This window comes from Falco biarmicus, chromosome Z (assembly GCF_023638135.1).
Source record: "Falco biarmicus isolate bFalBia1 chromosome Z, bFalBia1.pri, whole genome shotgun sequence".
NCBI lineage: Eukaryota > Metazoa > Chordata > Aves > Falconiformes > Falconidae > Falco > Falco biarmicus.
Window position 1 is genome coordinate 50498854 of NC_079311.1, and position 26094 is coordinate 50524947.

Sequence of the window (26094 nt, forward strand, 5' to 3'; positions counted from 1 at the left end):
TGGGACCAGTGCAGTTTAGTATCTTCGTCAATGACGTAGACAGTGGGACTGAGCACACCCTTAGTAGATTGCCGATGACACCAAGCTGAGTGGTGCAGTCAACATGCCTGAGGGACAGGATGCCATCCAGAGGGATGGGCCCATGTGAACATTATGAGATTCCACAAGGCCAAGTGCAAGGTCCTGCACCTGGGTCAGGGCAACCCACAGTATCAATACAGGCTGGGAGATGGAGGAATTGAGAGCAGCCCTGTGGAGAAGGACTTGGGGACACTGATGGATGAAAAGCTGGACTTGAGCTGACAATGTGTGTTCAGAGCCCACAAAGCCAACTGTATTCTGTGCTGCATGAAAAGTAGCATGGCCAAAAGGTCGAGGGAGGTGGTTTTCACCCTCTGCTATGAGAGGTGAGACCCCACATGGAGCACTGCATCCAGCTCTGGAGTCCTCAGCACAGGAAAGACATGGACCTGTTGGAGTGAGTCTGGAGGAGGGCCACAAAAATGATCAGAGGGCTGGAACACCTCTATTATGAGGACCGGCTGAGAGAGTTGGGGTTTCTCAGCCTGGAGAGGAGAAAGGTCTGGGAGAGAGCCTTTCAGTACTTAAAGGGGCTTATAAGAAAGATGGGGACAGACTTTTTTTGTAGCAACAGGACAAGGAGTAATGATTTTAAACTAAAAGAGAGTTGTATTAGATGAGATATAAGGAATAAGTTTTTTTACGATGAGGGTGTTGAAACACTGGAATAGGTTGCCTAGAGAGGTGGTAGCTGCCCCATTCCAGGCAACATTCAGGGTTAGGTTGGATGGGGCTCTGAGCAACCTGATCTAGTTGAAGATGGCCCTGCTTATTGCAGGGGGGCTGAATGAGATGACATTTAAAGGTCCCTTCCAATGCAAACCATTCTGTGATTCTATGACTCTGTGAATCATCCACGTGATACTCCTCTGGAGAATAAGTGCATCTGCCAAATTCATTATGTTTAGATAATCCCTTGGGATAGTTTTCTTGTCTTTTCTTTTAGCTCTTCTCTTATACTTAATTCCTTTTGTTTCAGCCTTGGACAAGCTTAGTACTCAACACCTCTACCACCCAACCCAAGTGGAGATTGTGCAGTCCAATGTTGTGTTTGACATCAGCAGTCTGATGCTTTACGGTACTCAGGCTGTGCCTGTGAGGCTGAAGATACTACTTGACCGACTCTTCAGTGTACTGAAGCAAGAGGAGGTGTTGCATATTCTACATGGCTTAGGCTGGACACTTCGAGACTACGTTCGAGGCTACATCCTTCAGGTAGGAAATAAAGCAAAGTATGTTTCCAAACCCAGTTAACTAGTGACCATGCACCCAAAGAGGTAGAAGGATATGGAGTAAATTTAGTGTGGCATGTTGAAGACTAATGATGGTGTTGGCAAAATAAAATACTTGATTTTTCCTAAGCTAAAAATATGCGCGTTCCTTCGTACCGTTAGTATTTATTTGTACTTGCTTACCCTTATTGTAGGAAATACCTTAAATACTGCAAATACTGAAGTTAGCTAGCTGCATGCCTGATTTGGTCAAAGGCAACTGGCAGGTTTTCAAGGGCTACTGTTTGACTTAAGAAACTAAGATCCAAGTCACCAGCTCCTTCATCTTTTATTTCCTTCTTTAGCAAAGTATCTTACAATGTGTAGATAAAATGGGAGTTGTGATCATGGTTGTGTTGGGAAGTATCCTTACAGGATAATGTATAAACAGGAAAATCCTGTTTATAAGGCCATTTCAAAAAGGTGGCTTTAAATAAAATGTTATATACAGATTGGTTAAGGTAAGCAAACAAAATATAAAATAAGTAAACAAGAGATGCACAGGCTAGCTTTATGAGTATGGTCATGGATTCATATAGTTGCTTATCTGAGGAATTTCATCATCTGTGGGTTCCAAAGTGAGTTATCACATTTTATAGACTATCTCTGATTAAGAATCTAATACTATGTTTCTTAGTTCTGTTAATTGCTACTGACTTTGTGGGAGCTCTGCATCATCTAGAAGTCACCCAGTTATTGAAGTGGACATGGCTGAAAAACTTCAAAAATTCTAGTTTCTGATTTATTTCTTTACTTTCTTAGGCAATGACAGCGTGCTTGGCCCTATACAGAAAATACAGGAATCTTTATTCCTGCTCTGAGGAATTCTGACTGTATTTTTTAATTCCTCTTCAATTTACTGTCTTTCATGAGAAAGAAGTAAATTAGCCTTATGTAATTATATGGAAATCTTCATGTTCTGCATTCTTAAATATTTTCTTAAATGCTCCATACACAGATTTTTTCACAGAAAAGTGTTCTGAATTGTAGAACAGATCTAGAGAAAGCGTAATATAAGGTTATTACTTTAATAATGAGATCCTATTATTCTTATGAGGCTATATAAAGAATGGAGCTCTTTAATTGTTTTAGGATTCTCTCAGACATCTATTTTGTAAAAGCTGAATGTTACACATATTCAAATACAATAGAATAATTTTTTTCCATTACCAGTCTAAAACTTACATGTAAGTATATACCCATTATATTTAAACAGTAGATATCTACAGATTTTTTATTATATATATGGATGGATATGTATTTATATGTATTGCATTTAATAGGTAATTTAGGTACAGATCAATAAAAAGATTAGAAATATGTACTGTAATGGCATTGTATGCATATTGCATCATATTTTAGATTCCTGGATTCTCAATGCTACTGATCAACAGGGCTGAAGAAATAAAATTTGCAGAGGCATACATGTAAAGAAATTCATCCTTTCTAAGATATAACATCAGAAAATTGCTGTTTACAAAATGTGATTAATAGGTGTATTATATTATAAGTATAGAATGTAATTCAGTGTCCCTTACAGACAAGACAACTTACTGAAATCAGTAGTTTTCTTGTTTGGAAGGTCATAGAATCAGGCTCATATTGATTTTGTTTTAAGTATCTGTTGGAATGATCTTCATATATGCAAGAATGTATTGTAATATAATTACAAAGAGTTTTATACAGAATGAGATTGTGACCTGTAAAGGCCTATAATACACCATCAGGTCTGAGTTCAGTTTATCTGGCTAAAGCTCAATCACATCGTAGCCCGCAAGGCATGAATTTTACCATTACTACATTCAACAACAATATATTGAATATTATGTCAGTTAACAGAAAACAATTACCAATGGAAGTTAAGGGCAACCATTACAGTCTTGCCACATATTGACTTGGTTAGCACTCAGCTGTGGATTGTGTTGGTGGATGAATGAAGACCTATGTAAGTGTAGTCAAGCCTGCCTGTTAGTTTAGCTCTAACTTCAAAGAATCACAGACTGGTCAAGGTTAGAAGGGATTCATCTTGTCCAACCCCTGTCGCCAGGCAGCACCACCTAGAGCTTATTGCCCAGGACCATGTCTGGATGGCTTTTGAATAGCTCCAAGGATGGAGCCTCCAAAACTTCTATGGGAAAAAAAAATGCATTTTGTTTCCATTAAAGCTAGGAAGTTGAGTATATAGCAGAAACTGCTTAGTAAAACATATATGAAGAGAAATCTTTGGAAAATTAATCCAATCTATGATAATAAAAAGGTCTTGTTTCAAAAGTAACTCTACTGCATCTATCTGATAAAAAGGAGAAAAGAGACACATGCAGGGAAATTTGAAAGGAAAAGTGTAATAACAGTAGAACAGTGAAAGTACCTACAGAATTACAGGTAATGCCTCCTTCAAGCAAAAGGTGTTGTTCCATGAAACTTGTCATTATAGAACTGGAATTCTTCACAGAATTGTCTGAGGCATGCAAACTCAGCTTTTCCACACAAAAAGCTTCTGACAAAATGCTGTGAGCCTCCTATAGCAGAACTAGATGTATCAAGTACCAAAATAAACAATCCAGAATATCACAGAGTTATGGTATTGTTGGTAGACTGTCATGCAGTGAATTTAGAAAGATCTGACTCTCAGTCTGGAAATATAGTTCTTTTTTAACTTGTTTGTGCAAACCTGTCTAAGTTACAACCTAGTCCAGGCAGTGCTGGGAAGTTTACCATACATTCATACATATTCATTGTACATCAAATACACAAATATATATGTCTAGGAAAATGTATAAATTTGCTATAATGCTATAGTTAGAGAAGCATAAACCAGTAAACTAGCTTGTTTGTTTCTGTTCTGATAAAAATAACAATTTTAACTTGTAACTTGACAAAATCATGGTTATCGCGGTTGGGGGGGGGAGGGGCATGAATGGCAAAGGAAGTTTAGTAGCTTTGGGAACACTTGCTCAGAAATACAGAACTTACTTGGAACGTACAGACCTTGTACTCTTAAGTCTCTTCTGCAAGGACTACGAAAAGTACCAGAACAGGAAAACTGAATGATTGTGACAGATCCCAGAATACTTAACCCTGGTTCAGGTTCCAGTATACAAGAGATTTTACAACCTGGTACAAAGTTGGTGGTTTATGCCTTGGGAAGGTCTGAGACATCAATCTGTGCTGAATTTTCTCTTAATCATGATATAAATGTGAAAATACTTTTAAACATTTTCCCTAAATGGAGTTTTCTGAAAGGTGGGGGGGAAAAAAAAAAAGGATCTTACGGCAGATTTATTCTTTCAAAATCAATTATTTTAGTATTTCCAGATATTTTCTTTTCTGTTCAAGATCCATAACAAATCTCCTCTTCCCATGAAAAAAGAAAATACTTTTTCTCAGTAACTTTTGAGAAAAACCTCATCATTGGCTCCACTCAAGAAACAAGAGAAACGGTGCCTTTCCGATTTATGTAGGAGTGATGCAAGGTGGGTGGGATTATTTGTAATACCCTTATTTGGACTAATAATATTTCTAAATAGCAAATTAAAAAGCAGTGGACAGAGAAAAATGCAGTATTTATTGCTGCATTTGGTGGATGCATTAATGGAGCACAAGAAGTGAAGGAACCCTGAAGCCAGCCGAGGTAATGTGATACACCGCCTTTCGCATTTGGGCACAGTCACAGCATTGCCAGTAATGGCTGAAAGGCATTAAGACCTGGCAAGCTTTCTCTGGTCTCTGTGCAATAAACCTAGTTTCTGGTGAATAGATACCTATCTTTGACATGTCAGTGAGTGACAATTTGATCAGCAGTCTCACCAGATTGCTCACAGGATTAACGATTTGGAGAAGGAGTTGTTCTCTCCTCTTTAGAAGTAATCCCCCAAAAAAGCCATACTGCATAGGGAAGCTTCCTGGACTGTGTCTGCTCCATGGGCATCCAGAGCACTTCAGTTTCTGGGCTTGTTTATCTGGTACCTATCTCAAGGAACTAAGTTATTGTATTTGGTGTGGAGCTGTTGGTGAGCCTGTAGGTTTTCTTTTTGGGAAGGGCCAACACAACAATTCTCTCTACATGATGAGAAATAATTCTGTCAACAACCGTAGCTGTTTTGGATCAGATTCTGCACCTGCTACTCAAATAGATGTGATTAGTGGCTCTATTGATAGGGTGAAGTTACTTTTGCTATAAAGAACAGCTCAGATGTGAGTAAGTCTCCAGCCCTGGTCTGGTTCCAGCGGAGCTGAGTGAAGAGGTAACTTTGCCAGCTGTTCTCCTCTGCTCCACCACCAGGATAATGCTTTACCCTGCCCATTTGCTAGTGTAGCTACGTGTGTAATCGCTCCCTAGCCAGGTTCTCTCTAAACAAGCCAGGGTAGAAAAGTCTTCCTGCTAAACATATGCAAGTTAACTCTGATTATTCTGAGGGGAAGGGGCTAGAGAGCAATTATGCCACTAGCAGTGAACAGCTGGGGCATTCAGCTTTTACACTGGTCCAGCTGCAGATGACAGGACATGTGGCCATAAACTGACTCTGCAAATAGTGATTCAGTGTTTTGAGTAACAGCTCAACACTTTTTCAACTGTTTTGTGATCAAATAGTTGTATTCCCTTAGTGCAAAAGAGGAAAATAAATATTGTCTTTACAGTGCAAACTAGGAAGCAGAGGCACAGAAAATTGGCAGAATCAGGCAAAGGGGCTAGACCTAGGATTCCCACTCTTTACCATTGTTCCCTCAAAAAGAGTAGATTATAGTCAGTAGCTCATAGGCAGTGTCTTGGCTGCCAGACTCTCTGGTGCCACTCACAGCTATGAGCAATAAAAAAAAAACAATCCATAAAACCAAAATCAAAACTAAAGCCAGCTGGAAGAGTATGGGTAGCCTATTGGCCCAAAAGGTGACTCACTGACAAAAGTTCATGCACTGGACTAATCCTAAATGAAGGTTTTTTCCGTGGCAATATCAATGCAGAAATTCAAAATCATTAGATAACATTTTCTGCTTTGGGAAGACTGGAAATGGGAGTGTGATACATTTCCTGCCTCTGTGGTTTCACTGTCAAGACTGCTAGTTTTAAAAGTAAGACAAAAATCTGAAATTAATGACATCCTCTGCCACTGCTGACTTGGGCTTGTGTGCTTCTTTGCCCACAGATCACCAACACAATCCATACTTTATGAATTTAGTTAACTCTTCAGATGATGATCAAGAGGGACTGTGGTTTATCCTCCTATTGCAGCACTGGTTCTGTAGGGCTAAAACAACTGTTGAGCAAGAACAGCTGTTTCAGTCACTGAAGTCAGCTAAGAATAAACTCTCAGAAGGAAATTCAGACATTTTCTCAAAAGACAACATCCCATTAACTAAACCAAACTAATTCAAATTGTGAAATACATAGTGCAGGTTAAATAATCCACTTCTGAAATTTTAAAATAAAAATTTGTTAGATACATTCTCAAATCACATGCTCACACGTTTTGATGTTATACTTGACTGACAATTCCTCAAATTTTGTAAAATATAGTTGCTCTTGGTGGAATGGGTTGTTTTCATTTGCTATCCTAGTTTACCGGAACCAGATTGTTCATGAACACCATTCTTACCCCCAGATTAGGTCAAGATATTTGGGGAGAGACCTTAGAAAGAAATTCGAGCATCCTTAATAATAATGCTCTTAATTTCTTTTCTGTTCTTTCTCTGAGTAATCCCTTAGTACCTCATCCCTTCTAAGCAGGTGAAATATTAAACATATGCACAGATGAAAATTGCTTTACTGTTCTTAAAATTAAATATTACCCACCATTGGCTTGTCTGTGGAGGATTTCAGAAAAGCATGGGTTCTGTTGCTGTCTGACCTCTTTTAGAGACTCTAGAGTCTCAGTTTTCCAATCTGTACTCATTTGCCTCCTTTTAAGATATTTGAACTTTTGTTACAGAGCCCAAGTGCAAGGGCTACTTAATTATACAGCTTGTCAAACAGCCTCCATTGGAAGGAATATTAAAAAGAATTATTTAGTTAAAAATATTAAAAAGAAAACAAACAAACATCAGCTCTGAGGAGATCAGCTTTTCCAAGGTAGACAACTGGTGTCAGGTCATTGTAGTGATGATATACTTTCAGTTCAATGTAGTCTGCTATGATCACAAGTCACGTGAAGTTTCTATCATGGTTTATTTTTTTTTCCCAAGTGCCATCAGTTGATTTACTGTTTTTTTCTTTTCTAACAAGAACACCTTTAAAGTGTTGGTATGCTCTATTATTCATGATGAAGAAAATTAAGAGAAATAGTCTATCGAATTCTGATATGGATGGAAAAAAAAAAGTTTAGTCTTGCAGCCCGGTGAAAGTTTGATGACAATTATGCACCATTAGTACAATAAAAAATATGTTTTGCATGTGAAATTTGTGCATTTATTTAATTGAGAATGCTTCTCATTTCTCATTGGTCTGTTTGTCAATCTCTTAATTAATACTTTGAGCTTGTTCAGCTGTTACCATTGGAGGACTTCCATGCATTTTAAGCAGCATTTACTTAGTCTTTCTATGTCTCTATGAGTAGTATGGCCATTTTTTGCATAGAAAAACTGATGCAGATAAAGGTTAAGAAGTTTATCTGGTGAAGACTGTAACAAAGCCAAGGTACAACCAATGTCTTTCACATGTAAGGTTGTATCTCCCATAACTTCCACCCACATTTAATTACTTTATAATGAACAGAGAGTTACCGTTTTACAGCTTTATTTACCTCTTTCAGCCTTGTTAGATACATTTCTCTCTTGTGTTTTCTTTTCTCCCTTGTAATTATTGTTTAACACTAACATACATCCTTTTGTTATGACATTATTTTTCAACAGTGGCCCTCAGAGCGACCAAGGCTCAAAGATGGGTAACATTTATCGAGACTTCTACTCTCTCAGTACAGATGGGATTTAAATCTGGGTCTCTTTAGTATGTGCCTTGCCTTTTTCTTGTTCTTTGTGCCTGTCTGTTTACTCCTCCCTCTCTTTCTGCTCCAACTTTGATATTCTGTTGCCATTGCCTCCCACCCACCCCCCTGCCCCATTTTTCTTGCTTATCTTCCCTTTTCAGCCTCACCTCAATTTCACTGCCCCTCCTTCTCTGATTTTGCCACTTTAGCACAAAGAGATGGAAAGGGTGTGTTAGATGAGGTGTCCATCTCCTGAGTTTTCCATTCTTCCCACAACATCACTGCATGCTAATATTTGCAGCTGTGACCGTCTGGAAGAGTTTCTCTTCTCACATGTGAGCCAGTTTAGCATGACTCCCCTGCACTTCTGTGGAACAGAGATTCTCTGCTATGCCTCTTGCTCTTTTGCATTCATCTTAGCTGTACTAAGCTAGGAGTGACTATCCTGTGACAGCTTTAAACAGAGGATAGAAAAAGCTCAGATAAACCTTTAAGGACTGAAGAGGGAGACAGGAAACATCACAACAGCTGAGCCAGAGGGAAGCATTTGGGGTGGGGTGGGGGGATGGGGGGTGGAGGTAGTTGTGCAAAGCAGTGCCACTTGTTCTGCGGTGTGAAGTACTTTCAGATTTCCTCTGTATCTATATTCTCTGTATTCATCTCCCTGCTTTTTTGGTGCCGTACCTCTAATAGTAACATGCTAGTAATCACACTAGTACTGCATGACTTTATTTATCATGATCGTTAGCACTTGAACTGAGAAAGAGTAAAAATAATGTCCAAAGAGTTTGATGGCTCTTCTGAATGCCACCAGGACAAGTTACATGACAACAGATGTCTCAGTAACATGCAAAGATCATTTGGATTTCCAGAATATGTGCAGCTGGAGAGCTGTGCTATTGCTGCTCTGTGTCTTGCATCTTGCAGGGGTAATGAAGCAGAGGGCTGTATAACCCCTGGTGATCAGCAGTGGTATACATGATGCTAGTTCTTAATGACTACGATGAAATAGTCAGTCTTTATAACCATAGTATTTCCCATGGCTTAGAAATGCGAAGATGGCCTTTTTAATGGCAAACATTTTTGGCTGTCAAAGACCAAAAGGAAAAAAAGAGAGAAAGAGAAGGAGCACGCGAGAGAGACTTTTGTGTAGCTGTGTTTCTCCTATCTGGAATGTATACTGTTTACAGTACTGGGGGTGAGAAGCCGTGATTCCACTGACTGATGTAGTTTCACACAGCTGGACACAGCTACTGGGATGCAGAGCATGGAAATGGCTGTTACTGAAGGTCTGTCAGGCATATGCCGGGACTGTGTGTGCTTGCTTTCTAAAATGGAGCCGAAAATCTCTTCACCTGCCAAGGCTTGAGTTCATGGTCCTGTGTTTCTCTTGTGATAGCTGATGAAATCACAAACACCTAAAGCAGAGTGGGGGATGCAGGAGGTGGGAGGAATAGTTCACTCCCTAGGCTGTTTTAGGTGTGAGTGATGCCATCAAGCATTGCAGGAGAAACACAGCCCTGAACTTGGGTCTTGGCAGGTAAGCCAAGGAGGAAACTATTTCCAGCTTTCTTGCTTCAGAATGTGTTTGAATTTCTATTAACCGTTTATGATCACAGAAGTTTTTCCATGAAATATGTATATATGTGTGTGTGTATATGCACCTACTTAAATAATCTATAAATTTTATTTATAGATTTTGAGTGTGTATGTTTGTGTGTGTTGAAAGTCTCTGGTTTTGAGACTGATTGTGAATGAGGGGAAGGGAGAGAAGAGCTTTCCTCCTAGCCTGGAAAATAATTTTTCTTGCTGACAATGCCATGCTGAAACCTGTATCGGAACATATCCAGCACTATGTCAAAGAAATACAACCATTGAGTTGAGGATGGGGTCTTGGGGTTACTGTCCATCTCAATTTTCTTGTAATAAATGCAGTGACCTCTTATAAAATAAAGAAAACAAAAGGGCATAAAGCTATTGATTGCAGGGAAATGTGTGTCTGCATGTGGAGGGGAGAGAGTTGTGCCAAGAATCCAAGGAATTAACATCAGTCTTCTCACAACATACAGCTCAGATATTAGAACTTCTGCTTTTTATAGACTACTCTCTTCAGAGAGGACCTTAGGCTGAATTCAAATCATGGCTCTGGAGGTGATAAGGTTGTGATATTAACCATTCAGCTACACATCAATGGAGAATAATTAAATTGGAAAGTATGGAGTCCAAACCATGACACGCTAATGGATTTAAGATTATTCCTAGTTTAGACACCTTTTGCTCTGAGTATAGAGGTGGTTTTGATTGTCTGTGTATCAGCACTGGCTTCAAGCACTTCTGAAATTTAGGCCCACAGACACTTAGGAATCAGGAAGGGCCACAGAGAATCAAACTTGTCATCTGTCCAGCATCAGTTGACCAAAGGATCTCAAGAGGACTTCTTTCCCTTGCAGCACTGATCTTTCAACGAGGTGCTAGTGCCTGTCCTGAGCAATAACAAGGAATAACAGTGAAGTGTGAGTGACTCTTACTAGGAGGAGTAAATGTCATTAGCACTTAATGCTGCCTTCTAGGCAGTAAGAGCACAGCGTGGAATGTAGACAGACAACCCACTTTTACTTATCAAGGTACATTTTGAATCTAATGAAGATGAACTCTTATATTTTAATTAAGAAATTTAGGTTTTTTTTCTGTGGTGAAATATGTTCTGTGATTTGGTTGTCATTTTGCACCATGTCCTAGAATTCTGAATACTTACGGTGAAGCCAGGAAACGTGTATTAGTCTACTGGCTCTAATATATTAACTAGCTGCATGAGTCCTTTGTGCTTCAGCTTGATTTCTCTCCTCCCCCATGGCTTTTACAAAATGTTCTAATCATCCCAATTAATACTTGGATGTTGTTAATTAATGTTTATGAAGTGCTTTGAGATCATCTAATGAAATAGAATGTGTAATTATAATTGTTCTTTAGTCAAATTCTGAAACATCATCACCACTGGCACAGTAGTTTCAGTAAATTTTTCTGTAATAATCTTTTTAGCAAATGGAAGAAGAATTATCTGTTTCATTTCTTTCATTTTTACCTTTTATAGTAGGCAAGGTATGTCTGTTTATATCCAGCCTTGCTGGATTCTTCATGATGTATCTTGCCAGAATTGCACCCTGAAGTCTTACATTCCTTCTGCTGGAGAGGGTGTGGAAACCTGTGTTGCTGACTGACAGTCATCCTGCAGAGAGGGAAGTCACTTGTAGGACAGGTGGATTTTAAAGACTTCTGGCCCTGTATATATTGGCCTGCTGGGTTTTGCTTGCATCTGTAGAGGTTGCCTACTGGATATGGTACTAGAGTTAACACCACTACATTTTTATCCACACTGTCTGGAGACTGCAGGTCTTTAACTTCTGTCCAAGTTGTCATATGGTGCGGACAAATAGGAATAAAGGAAATGAACCTGCTCATCAGGTTGCTTGCAACTTACCTTATGTTGCAACAGGCTTTCAATTAAAACAGAATGGCTTTCAGACTATTTGGACATAGCTAGGACAATGCATGGGCAGCTTGACTCTGTTCAGCTCAATATATAGCTGAATTTGTGCGTGGTGAATGGCTTCAGAAAAGGATAGTCACTATAGAAACTCAGCATATTAATATGAAGCACTTAGTATTACTAGCCTCAAAGATATGAAGGTCATAAATTCAGATTCAGAATATTGGGGAACTGGTTTAAAATATTAGAATTAATATAATTTATTTTTGATTTCCTTTTTATGCTGGAGAGAGTTAGGTGTGTATTTTCAAGCTGCTTCTTCCTGTTCTGAAACCTACCATAAAAAAAAATGAAAAATGAAACCTTCTTTAGACAAAAAGAAAATCAACACAAGAATTCCAGGAAGCAGGTACGGTAAAAAACTCCCACCTTGTAATATCAAGAGATTTTGATAAAATTGCAAGAATTGGCTATTCTTCAGTAGCATGCCTAAATACTAAATAAAACATGCTGTGTAATGTTACAATCCACAGAAATGCTTTTTTCCAACGCATCTCTTTTAGAAAGAACTCCACAAAACAAAATTAAACTTAGTTTTAAAGAATTTAATTACTACTAATTCAATCACTTTCCGTATTTAAGCTGGTTTCTTCCTGATAGGAGTTTTTCAAACAGTACCACGGGATGCAAAACAGAGCTCTTCTCTTCTCTTTGGTAGACTCAAAGAGTTGCGAGGTAATGGATGTAAGTCCCATGACATCCATTTTCTGCCACAGCTGAAAGCAGAGATATGTTTCTGGGGAGGAAAAAGGATGAGGAATTAATAATGTCTGTAGCAGATTGCTCACACAATACATTTGTGGTGAGGCTGCAGAGAACCTGCGCGTTACAGAAAGAAGCTGTTATACAACAAACCAGCAGAGGTGGTGTGGTCCAGAGATACAATGGCAGCTGCTTATGATGTGCATGCCATCTCTGACCTGGTCACTTACAGCCTTCTTTTGGAAGCTGTGGCTTGAGGAGTCAGTGTTCCCTCAGACACATACAGCTAGCAAGTTGATTTTACGTGACGAGCTTTAGGTGCACCTTGAAAGAGTAAGTTTCTCATAATGACTGCTTGTACATACGCTTGGAGCCTGGTACTTGAAGTGTTATGAACTGAACAGCCCTGTAGCCCCATATATATTTGTTACTGTGTTACAGTACAGTATTGCATATAGTATTAATACAGTCCTATAACAATTATTAAAGGGAAGGTTGTTTATTCTGGTATCTGTTCAGCTGGAATGAAGAGTTAGCTCTCTCATTGTATCAGTACAACCATTTTTATTAGTCATGGAAACATTGTGACATGAGTAACCTGAGCTTTAAGCTTTTCCTGGAGTCACAGAAGTAATAAAAAATGAGGGGGCGTATGTTGTTTTTTTGGTTTTGGTTTTCTTTTTGTGAGTAGTAATTTGCAGGATCAAATAGATCAATGAAAATACAGTACATTAGCATGGAACTCCTTGTTATATCGATGCTAAGATTTGTTTGGAGCAGGATAAAAATGTCAATGCAATAGGAAGTTTTATAGGCTTTGAAGAACTTGTGAGAATTTAAATGTGAGACCATTTGAGGTGCTTCAGAAGTGCTTCAAACTGAAAATTTGAAATTAAAGTATACTTATACTCCCATGCCTGAATAGTAGCTTCAGTAACATAGTATGAGTTTCCCTTACTAGTGACACCAGACATTAGATGTGTGTCTGTAAAGCCTTCCCCCATCACCAGTCTGCTTTGCATTGCAGTACTCTGGAAGTCCCTCTCTACAGTACGCAGTTTCACTTTGGCAGAGTGTTTGCCCTCAGTTCACACAAGATAATTGTACTGGAATTTCAGCAGCTACTGCACTGTACAAAAGTCCTCATTTTTTTTATCCAGCCTTTCAAATGAACAGAACTTGTATAACAATGCTCTGTGTAACTGTTTCCAGCTTAGTTCAAGAGATGGGAAGGTAGGTTCTGCAAATATGTGAAGTCTCTGTATGCTTTGTGTATGTGGCCACGTAGTGGAAAGAGACCAGTAGTTCATACACTGAAGAAAAAGCAACGCTCATCCCTTTTGAGGAACCAAAGAAACTATACTAGGGAAATGTCAGGAAAGAGATTATAAAAATGCAGGCCAAAAGAGTTCTTAGCTTATTGGGCATTAGAGGCATAAAGCTACAGGGAGCCAAACTGAGTTTGTTACCCAAAGAACTGTGCAGCCGCTGTCAGAAAGTGGGTCCTGATTCTGCAGGGTGCATAAGCACTACCCAACTTTAAACTTAATTTCCATGACTTCAACAGGGATCTGCACACATGTAGAGCATAATGTTAAGCTTAGGCTTGTATATTTTTCTGAATTGGGGCCTCAACAAATGTATGTGTGTCAGCTTGGTCAGCAGAGGTCACAGAACAGTTCTCTTTCTGTAAGCATTGCACTTTAGTTGAAAAGGAATGAATGGCAGATTGTGAGAATTGTATGAGAAAGAATGTTTCTCAAGGTCTCCAAGTCAGTTTTGTCATGTCCATGAAGGGGGCCTCACTAAAGGAAGGTCTTAACTTTGGTCCAGGTTGCTGCTCTTTTTCTTTCCTGCCCCAAGCAGGAGTTCTGTGGGGTAGGTGCAAGAAACAATCAGTAAGCACAAAGTCCTTAGCCATCCCCTCCCCAGTGTCCATGGGTCAGGTATGGGTAGCTGCTACACCCCTGATTCCTTTCCCTTCTAGCTGGGCGTCTGCAGACTGCCCTCAAGTGCAGCTTTTTTGACTGATTGCAAGGGAGCCAAGACTGCCCAGAGTGCTGAGCTGATTACATACTACAGGCAAATTAAGAGATGGGTTTCTGTTCCCTTTGAAATGTGTGGACACAATTTACCAAATATCCTCTGTGAAAAAGAGGAGGAGGTTTGCAAAAGTGGTTGTTAGTACACGTTAATACATGTTATATGTACTTGCTAATGCATGACTGACAGGTAATGTGAAGAACACAGCACAGCTAGGGATCAAACACAGAGAAGGGAAGAGTCCTTAAATGTTACATTTCCAACAGCCTTTGGCATGTTTAGAAACCAGCCTTCCTTCCTAGTATCCTGGCCTTTTATTGCTATTGGCAGCTTGTCCTTTGTGTCATTCAAGAATTTATATTAATCCATAAAAACCAAATAGTTCTGCATTTTGTCTGGAGGAAAACAAGAGACTTCTGCTTTAGTGGGTGGACTCACTTGGTGTGTGGAGTTGTAAAGAATACACTGTTGGACGTATGTTGTGCAAAGTCCTCGGAGTATTAATTCTGACTCAGTTACACGGTAAATAATGTTGACTGATATAAAACAAACACTCATGGTTTGCACCATATGTTTTATAATAATTTTTGAAACTTTGTTTGTTTGGGTTTTTTTCTGGAAGTTAGCTGACAGATAGATACTTGATTTGATTCTTTTTACATATACGGTTATTTAAAAGTAAGTTATAGTTTTACTTTTTAAGCATGGTAGCAGCAGGCATTGATACCACCATGCAAACTTGACTATTAAAATCTGGGCTTCCAAATTCATAGATCTACCTCTGAAGAAACAGTAAAAAAATTGACATTTTGTTTTCCATCTATGAATATAAGGAAAAAACCTGTCCTTTAAAGGCAGACTCTCACACTGTGTCTTACTTTACAAGCATTGGAACCACTTGTGCAGTAAGGCACTGTTTAGTTGAAATGGAGATATCAAAACCAAATGCCCCTTGTTCACTCTAAATTCCATGCTTTTTGACAGTTAAGCATAGTGAATTAACTTTTCAAATTTCACTCCTGAAATTCAACTTACATTTCCTCTGCCATTAGCCCAGCTCCTCTAGCATGTCTCTGTGTAAGCAAAAATAAATTTAAAAGTAGGAGGGAAGAGAAACAAGGATTTAATCAATAATATCTGAGTATATCAGTGTAGATAAAGAGTTTTCGGAAGGCTGTAATGCTGAATCCCACCTATATTCAGTTGCTGAATCTTTCACTGTACCTTCAGAAATGATTTTGTGACTGGTTGACTGTTTTATGCCCAAATGTTAAGTTGTGTGAAAACTAGTTTCCACTATGTGTAGTATTTAATTAAGATAACTGTAATGACCAATTGTTAAGATGAAAGGGGTAACTGTCTCACTCAACTTTGGCTATATATTTAAATATTGATTCACAGTGTGAGAAGTTCAGACACTGAGGAATCATACCAGTTGTCCATGAGAACTGGAATGAAACAGATGAGGAAAAATAATTAAATCTTATGAAGAGTGAAAGCAAGTTATGAGTAAGCTTGGCCAAGGCAGCATCCACCCCCAACATACACACATACACACACACGCATGCGCAATATGCACACATGTTCTTGTGCGCACAGACACACACACACACAAAGTTATTTGCCTTTTAGTGATGTTCACTTTGGAACGCCTGAACTGAAAGATCTGGAGATTTGGACCCGGTCCTGCAAATAGTTACAATGCTGACTCAGTTTATGTCCTTGTATTTTAAAGCCTCAGAAGCTTTTTGAAGTGTGAACCTTTTCTGGCTTATGTATCTCCTCCAGAGCATGCAAGAGCACAATGCCCCTATGGCAAAGAAATGAGAAGTAGCAGTAACCATAGATATAAACAGTTTCTTCCCTCCACCTTGGAGGAATCCAGCTGTTGCTGACTAGCCCTCTTTTTTTCCTACCATTTTGCAATCTGTTTCAGACTGCATTTCAAGAAAAACTGAATTTAGAGCCTAAGCTTTTAGTTTGTTACCTTTTCTCCCCATACTTTTTTTGTTTGTTAAGATTAGCTGTTTGACACATTTTGTTGGAGGTCAAAAATGTCACTTTCTGGTGAGACATCTAGTGCAGCGATTCCCAGCCTGTGATTTAGGGAAGCCTAGAAGTCAGCAGAGCACCTGCTTACTGTCTTGGCACCTGGCTGGCCTTGCTGCTATTGAACTGCTCGGTAAAAGAAGCTATCACATTCTTTCTTAGCTTTTCTATTCTATGTAAGCAGTTACTGCAGACATGTATCTTTACCATGGGATAGGAAGAGGCTCAGAAACGGTTTCTTTCAGGATGATGTTCACATTATGAAAACATTGCCAAAATCGTGATGTGGGTTTCTTGGTTTGGTTTTTGCTTTTTTTTTTTTTTTTTTTTTTTTCTTTTGCTTCTGCTTCTCTTAGTGCAGGATTGTACAAGGGGAACAGATTTAAAAGATTTTTGTCTAGGCCACTTTTAATATACTCAGTAGTACAACACTTTATTCCTTTGGGAAAAACTGAGTAACTATATTATTGTGAGTATTGTAAGAATATTATATTATAAGCTTGACAATGTGGCTTTCAAACTTGGGAGGGTGCTGGAGATAGGAGAAATTATCTCCACAATAGAAATACATTATTTCTCATATCAAAAGAAAACTTCTTCGAAAACATTTCCTTTGCTTATTCCCTCCCCCCGGCCCATTTATTCTTGTCAGTACAGGACACATTCAGCATCTGTTCTCTTGCAAAAGCCCTCAGGAAAAATTAAAAAGCTGTTCTTGCAAATTCAACATTATTATTAAGAACCATAATTTACCTCATGGTTATCTCAGCCCTTCTCTAGCTCTTATCTGCACTCTGTGATGACATTGCCTTCTTGAGCAAGGCATAGTTCCAGCCTCGTCTCATCTCTCCCACCTTAATTTGTACCGATGCATTGCAGTTTGGTGACAGGCAGTTGTTCGTGCTTGAATAACCCAAGATTTGAATTCTACAGTTTGTGGCATCCATGTAATGCTTAGCAGTGGGTACAGCTGTTAACTATTCGCTTATAAATAATCTTTTTCCCCTCTCAACCTGTCTCCCAGGTAGTGTACCTGTCACCATTAATAAGTCATCGGTAGCTCCCAGGTGATTTGGCCCATCACTTGTCATTCACAGTGGAGTGCTGCTCTGGCCTGCTATTGAAGCTCACACAAGCTCCTTCAGCTATTCATTCATCCCAGCAGCTGCGCCGTTCCATGTTCCTGACTTGCAGGAAATTGCACTGATGGGTTCCACCGTTAGGCTCCTTAATTGTCCCTTCTCACTGCTGACTGCACACCAAGCCTTGCTTTGGGAAAGTATAATGTTGTCTGTTCCAAATTGTTACAAATTGTTTTAAGTCAGCTCTCACCCGAGGTCATTGATTTCGCTGGAAGTGTAACTCTGGAGCTTGTTTTGACCAGTGTATGTAGCAGTTATGTGCATGCATCTATGTAATACTAAAAAGTTTGTCTGTTTTATTTTTACTGTGGTATTAGCCTCACTGATGTGCATGTTCCAGAAATCAGGACAAAAAGACAACTGAGACTGTATTGATTACCTGTTTGGGCATGGGAAGGGGAGGGAAGGTAGAAGTGACTTTGATTGCCACCTTGCTATAAAAGATTAATTTTTTACTCCATTACTCTGCATAACAGAATAGTTGTTCCTTCTCTTTGAGAGTGATATGAGAGGATGCTTCCTTTCCTAAGGAGCCCTGGCTGGGGTATTATTGTTACCCGATCCTCTTGCTTAGTAGAAACTTACTGTAAGCACGGTGCGGTCTGTGGACAGGAAATCATTCAGGGTCAAGGCAATAAAGAGACAGGTCTCGTGAGCAACGATAGTGCTTTGCAGAGTTGCTCTGAAGTGTAATGATACATAGGTAGCTGCTGTATTAGTTTTGTAGCTGTTGGATTAAGACAGTTTCTGCTTTACCTGTTTCCCAAGTAGAAACTGGGCAAAGTAACTTGCACCATTTAACAACTGTATTTATGTTAGTAGAGATAGTACTTTGTCTGAGCTGATTGGTTGAATTAACTGCTACTGTAAAGGTTTTCTGGGTATACTTCTAACAAGTCCATGAAAATCGGGATTTTTCAGCAGGAATGGCACTGCAGGAATGCCCTTGGGGAAGGCACTACTGGGAGAAAGTGCCTGTGCTATTTGTTGGGATGGTTAGTAAGCAGCAACTCCAAGAAGCAGAGATCCCATGCAAAAAGACCCAAAGGTGAAACAGTCCCTCCAAACTCTTTGTAAAACTCTAAACCTCTGATTGTATGGAGGCACATAGTTAATGGAGGAGTACTACTGATCCCTCACAGGAATGCTGTGCTATGTGTGCTTAAGGGTTTTCATCTGGGCTACAAGTTGAGTAGTAACCTCCAGTGAGGAACACCAAGTTAGCAGACATGACTTGCCCGAAGTAACACTTTAGTGAGGTCAGCCAGCAGTGGAATAGTTGACCCCTAATTACAAGATCTTGTAATACTCATTGCCCAACTGACCAGCTAGATTGCTGACTCTATTGGGTTAGGAGCAATTCCACTGCATGCAGGGAATCAGCATAGCAGGTATGTACCACTTAATTTGAGGATGCGATGTAGAGAGTGTGTTGAGGTGATACTGGCCCTGTACGGAAAGGGAACTTCACCTTATGAAGGACCTAGCACGGATCTTCCTTTTGGGCATCAGTATACTGGACTATTCCACTCTCATGGGGCTCCTGCTTGGAAGCTCTTCTTTTTGTAGGAGTAAAAGCTTCTTCCTCACAATTAATTATTAAGTGTTCCAAGGCTCTATTATATATTTATATGTTCTTGAGAGCTCTTTTCTTACATGCTCTCTCCCCCTCTCTCTCTCTCTCTCTCTCATTGGTGTTATAATGTCATTCTGATAGCTGTTCACTCGCTTCATTTATCTCTGTCAGCTTCTGGTCCTGTCACCCAAACAAAAGGACATTGTATTGCAGAGGGGAACATCAGAGACCAACAAGGGCTGGAGGCATTGTAAATTAATGGAAGACTACTCTACTTCTAACTCTAATAAAAGAAAATTCTATATTGATTTGGAATATTGAGATTCCACTTGAAGTTTTAGAAAAAAATTACATTACTGTAGACTAACTGTCCTGGTGTTTTGAGGATCTCTTTAGGTACAGAATGCATTCCTAGGTTTTTGGCTCCATTTGTTTCCATCAGGGAGAAAATTGTCTGTCCCCAAGTTTATTACAAATTTATTTTCTTTTCTGCTTTCCTCTCTGTCACACCTTTATTTTTTCTTGCACCTCTGCTGGTGTGAGTAGCTGCTGCTCAAAGAAATCTTTGAATGTAGACACACACATGTACACTTTATATTGACTCACATTCTCCTCTACGTCTTCAGCAGATGCTCTCAAAAAGCACTTGGGCATCGCTTCTCAGACAGTAATGTATGTTGCTGGTTTGCTTTATTGCTCTGTCTTTAGACCAAAGAGCTTGCTTTCGGCTGGATGCAGTGGGGTTAAAAAAAAAAAGTTAGTGGTTTGGCACTTCCCAGCTGCTTCTCAGGAGAATATAAAGTGCCTGTGGATCAGGTCCAAACCAGTGGATGTTTAAGAGGAGGGAAAAAAGCTAGCTGAAGAGCAACATTCTTGTGTGACTTCGTTACCTTCTGTCGTGTTAAAAAAAATTGTTTTGCTTTACAGTTTTAAACACTTGAAAAAAGTTAGAAGCACCAAATGACCTCCAGGCCTGTTGGCTCTCCAGACTCAGTTTATCAAGTCTCCTCCGCCTTTTTCCCTGTAAAAATCCAGAGTGAAGTGTGAAAAGCATCAGAAAGTCTCATTTGTGCCAGTGCAGCCTTTTAGTTGCTTGCCAGCACCTTCATCTCTTCATATGTTTCTAGCTAAGGTCTAACATGGAACAAAAACCCGACAGCAATAGAGACCAGATGCCGGTATTTCTTCTCTGTCACTTGGCTGCTGAGCAGATGGAATTTATATCAATCGGGCATGCTAGGAGGAAGAGGCTGTGGCAGCCAACATGTGGAACTGGGGCTGAGTGACATTTTTGCTAATGTTTTGTCCTTGTAGAACATTATGCTTCCTCTTTGCTTATGAGCTGTGGTTTTCCTGACTCAGATGAGGTTCCAAGCCCAGCTGGAATGGTTGTCTGCCCACCGCCCCCCTTTAAGGGAGTGCTGGGAGCGACAGAGGAATAGTGGGGCCCTGCACAATGGAGCTCTTTATAAAAATACCTGACATCTGCATGCAATGCACCAAATCATCTTAGCTGAGCAGAGAAATTCACTGGGCATTACCAGTCACTTTTTGTCTGTTTTTGTATGCTTGTTTGATTTATATAATGAGTGAATGCCTCTGGCAAAGGAGTACTTTGAGCATATTATTGAACAGGAGCAATTTTCCAAGAGGTATTGTCATACATGGTCTCAAAATAAGAGTATTGGGGGGCGGGAGGCAAAACAAGATTTATTTTTTGTGTTCAGTCACCTCTTGGGAAAAAACAAACTGAAAAGCAAAACCTCAAGAAAACTTCATAAAGCATGAACGACTCCAGTACCCACTTGGTGAGGCCATTCTGCAAGAAGAGATCATGTACTGCAGAAGTCGTAGAATGAATGTGGGCAGGGAAGTTTTGGAAAGTGATATCAAGATTACCTATGCACAAAAAGTAAGTTCCCAATGGGGTTGCCAAAATCAGCAAAGAAACAAGGCAATTGGAGGCAGTTCATTTCAAAAGTAGGAGAAAAAAAGAAGTTGCGGAGGGAGTGCCATGGTTGTGTGGTTTCTGTTCTAGCTCTGAAACTGTTCCTCCTCCACGTGAGCAGCAGTGTGATTAGTAAACAGAGAGCTTCTTGTGAGTAAGGAGCTGCACAAATTGGACTTCAGTATCAGGAATTTATGGTTGTGCCCCTGTTAAATGGTTTATAGTCACTTGTGCAATTAATTTTAAGTCAAGCTTAGACAAAGTATTTAAAAGTAAAATAAATAACAGGACTTGAGCACTTTAATTTGACAGAATTTGTTGTGCTCTTTAGCTGGGGAGTGGTGCAGGAAACACGAGTTTTTGGATCCCTGAAGACTTCTGTTTGACCTGCATGTGTCATCCTAAACTCTCCAGCCAGCCAGCCTCCCTTCATTTGAGAATGCTTTTGTAGCTTGTCAATTTCTCTCCTGATTCATCTGGAGGGGTCACTAGGGAGTTGGTGTGAGGTGTTACCTCCTCTGTCATGTTGTGAGTGAACTGTCTGAAGGCAGCTTTGAGCTAGTTTAAGAATGGAGGGTTGAACGCATCCTCTAACTGCAGCCTCGTAAGTGCTGTAAGACATTCGCTTCCTGGTTGAACTGCTAACTCCTCCTGGAGTTTTGCACAGGCCCAGTGTTTTGCATACTGGCCCTGCCAGTTACGTGGAATCCAAGATATTCAGCAAATCAAGTCAGGTAACAAGTCACCATGATGTACGTTTTTTGGTGAACATGAATTATAGTGGCTTCTTTTTATAAGACAACATGTATTTCATAGCACAGCAGTAAAGCAGTGTCTGTTAGGTGCTAGCAAGACAAGCTGAACTTCCGTGCAGCCCAGTGCAGCAGGTGGGGCCACATGCACATTAGGCACAGTCACACGGTGTCTTGCATGTCATCGACTCAGCTACATTTCATTGCAGTGTGAGCGTGAATAGCACCTCCTAGAACCAATCCTTCTCTTCTTTATCTTCCTTTACTTGTGCTCTTTACTTGGTCGAACTGAGACCTTAGTAGACTAATTTTTTAGACTTCCTCAAAGTATATCCATTTGTGACCAGGAAAATATTTGCCTTTTTTTTTTTTGTTGGGGTTTTGTGTTGGGTTTTTTTTTTTTTGTTGTTCTCTTCTCTAGTCATTATGAGAGAACATGTAATCAATAAAACACTTTTAAATCTGATCTGTAAAATGAAGTTGGAGGAAATTATTACAGAATTCTCGTATGCTTCTCATTGGGGGGGGCGGGGGGGGATGCTTCTGATAAGTACATTTCCACACTGTTTTTGTCACATTAAAATATGGGAGGCAAAAAAATTCCTTGGGGTAAAACCATATTCATGATTAGACTGATTTCTAATCAATTTCATCCTGTGATGTTTCAGAGTCACATAAGAATAGGAGAAAGGAGGAATTATCATACCTCATAGACTTTGCCAGTAAGTTTAGAATTATTCATAAAGAAATAGCAATAGGGAGCAGGCTGGATGTATGGCTCTGATTTTTCCCTTGAAGAATGGGATGCATATCTTGACTCCCACCTCCTGAACTCTTGCATACACAGAGGTAAACAAATGAGCTTTGTACGTGCCATTGCAGTAAAATCCATAATTCTCCACAAGGCTGGAGGAAATACTTTTTTTTTTAATTTAATTTTTTTTCTTTTTTTTCTTAGAGTAAAATCAATTAACCTGTGTTTGTGACAGTACATTAGTAACAGTTTTCTGGTACTGATTTTAATTCTTGCTGTTGAAAATAGATTCATGCGCATGGAAACAAAGGATTGTGCCCTCACACCCTTTAAGTGTCACTAGGGCTACAGTTCTTCGCTATTATTTAACTGTATTTTGCCTACATACAGTATAAGAGAAAAATTGCCATATAGGGATATGTAAATCGCTAATGTTTCACAACCCAGCTAAGCTAGCCTCTCTCTCCTTTGCATACACACACGTGCATGCACCAATGTAGAACAGTACATAAACTTTATAAATCTCAATCTTATCAGAATCTGCAACATTTGGGGGAATTGCAGGGAAGGCTGTCAGCACAAACAGTCTGTGAAACCTCACATAGGTTTGGAATACAGCTCCCAGATTTTCCAGCAATGACATGGTAGTTCAATTTACACTCACCCTTGAGCTCTGTGTTTTGTATACAGTATGTCACTTCTGTGCTTTACTTGTGTCAGGATGGCTCTGATCAGTTTGATACACAGTAACAAATAGTGTATTTTAATACCAAAGGTAATGAAACTGTGCAGTCGTTAGTTTTCTCATTAGGGAATGCCTGTTAGTATTTTTCTGATCCTGAAGGATGCAACCTGGTCTTTTTATCTGGGGAAGAAAATAAACCTGTGGGTAACATGAAATCACGAAAAAGGCCATTTTGGAAGAACATCCAGAAAGGCAAAAAATATGCTTGAATACCCCAAAATGACTACTTGCAGTTGTTTCTGTGCCAGCTGTTCATTTTACACATAAAAATGCTAGGTATTTAAATGTGCAAACAGGGGAAAATTCTGAAGATACATTTTTAGAGATGGTTTTCAAAGTTAGTTCCGTATTTTTCTTTCTGTCCCTAGCAAATAAGTCTCTGCATCAATGTGACTAGCATGTTGTTTTCTTCATATAGCTTTGGAAATAACTTCATTATTAATTTTAATGCTCCCTTGCTGTGAATACTGAAAAGAGAATTAGACTATACATCATGGTAAGATGGTTCAAATCAGGCTCCTTATCTGTATTAGCATATGATGGTATAGCATAAGGAAGCAATAACATGGATGTGTCAGAGAACACAAATAAGAGTCTTCTCGGAGATTTTTAGCAAATGGTACATGTAGCACTCTGTGTCTAGAAAGAAATCAATACAAGAAAGTGTTATTTTTCTATGAAGAAATCCAAAGAGTATGAAAATAAATAGGACACTTAGACATTTGATGACCGTATATGCAACACGGGCAGATGCAAAAGAATAACACAAAAATATGCTTTTTTTTGCACTGGATTCACAATTCTCTTTGTAACCTTTCTGGATTAGAAAAAAAGAATTTAAAACATCATGTTCGTAAAGTTGAATATTTAACAGAATTTCATGGCAGAGGAGGAAAATACAGAAGAGCTCTTGTGTTTACCAGGCCACCCCGAAAGGCAAGAGGGCATAAGGCACTTATAAACAGTGGCAGAGCACAAGCAATGTTGTCTTTGAAAAGTTTTCATTTTTCCCTTGAATCAGCTACAGTCTCTTGCTTGAGGTCACCACAGTTTGCAATCTTTGGCAGAAGGCTTCTTCCATTTTTGGTAGTGGCAGTCTGAGTATTTTGGAAGTGTTTTCTTCTCAGACTGCCATTATCTTCCAAACCTGTTTCACGTTATCATTGTCAGATGCTTCTTCCCTGAGTTTCTCAGAACAAAATGTTGTGTTTTCCTGGGATTGGACTGTGGGGTTTTTTTAAGCTTGGAATTGAGAGTCATATGGTTATGATTTGAGAATGTCAAGCCTGATTTTTTTTTTTTTTTAAAGCAGTACCTTTTTCTCTGGACAGTGAACTCACTGCAGAAACATCAAAGGGAATGTGTGCTGCTGGATCAAGGTGATTTTTTTTCTCAACCACATCATTGCCAGCTGTGGTGTTTATGATTAGAGGCAGGCGTTCCAGACACCTCTGAGTCCTTGCTAAGCGTCAGATCTTTAACCGGATCCATCCCAGCTGAGTGACACTAAACAGACAGCCGGGGGGAGTCGTGGGGTAGAGCAACAGAGGAGGGGGTCTTTGGTACTCAGTGCACTCACCAGCCAAGCTTATAACAAACTCTGCTAATGCTAGGCTTTAGGCTGCCTGGAGGCCCTGCATTATGCCTTTCAGGACTGCTTTCATTAGCAGAGGGGATGACTAGAGCCCAGCAAATGCTGTCATTGATCCTCTCACACTGAGTGCATGGATGTGCAGCATTCAGGTCACAGCCTACTCGGCTTTGAAGCAGCTCCATTTCACACTCCTGACAGCCACATACTGCCGACTCGCCAGAGCTGACACAATTCCCTCTCCGATCTGATTCTCTGCTCTGTGCAGCTAACTACATTGAATTCCCCACAGATGCTCTTTCCGCTAGAAATATTAACACTTGTTTACTGGTCCTGTTGACATAAGAATTCTGCAAATAGCTAGTGCTTCTGATAGCAGCACTCCATTTCATGCGTTCTTGGTTTTGCTGCCTTTCTCACTGCCCACTTTTGGAGAATATTTTAACTGCCCTTGTTAAATTGTTTTCCTGAGCAGCAAACAGGCTGCACCACCTTCCCTTGAATAAAAGCTGGAAACCCACGTTAGATCCAGAGTACTTGCAGAATTACAGATTTTTTGCTTTTAATTGGGACTTCATAGAGGAAAGGAAGTTTCAAATCCAGCAGTTAGTTAGCACAGAAGTCAGCTGACCTGTATTTGAGGTAATAGTGTGGAAGCAGGTATTGTATATGGTACCTTAGAGGCCATCCAGAATAAAGGTCACGTAATAAAGGTGCCAGTTAGAGCAAAACCCAAAAGAAGAATGTAAATTAGTCAAGCATCACTATTAAAGAAAATCAAGACAGTACATTGTGCTGAAATTGCTGGATCTTTTCTAGTGACATTGTATCAGATCTTAGGAAGATCACTTTAAAAGGGGTTTAAAAAATCCTGCTGAGTGAAGACCTTGTTTCCAACCATAGGCTGATTTTACATTTCATTGTCTTCTGACATTCCTGAGCTTGGGCTGAAGCAGTGGAGATCCAAATCAGT

At 39.6% G+C, this 26094-nt stretch overlaps 1 protein-coding gene across 1 annotated transcript in view; it reads left to right on the forward strand.

Moving 5' to 3' along the window:
* Positions 1–26094, forward strand: part of BNC2 (basonuclin 2) — a 232751-nt gene that overhangs the window by 133366 nt on the left and 73291 nt on the right. Inside the window, exon 3 of the mRNA XM_056325756.1 lies at positions 1061–1296. Within this exon, the coding sequence (XP_056181731.1) occupies positions 1061–1296 (236 nt within the window). The remainder of the gene's footprint in view (positions 1–1060; positions 1297–26094) is intronic.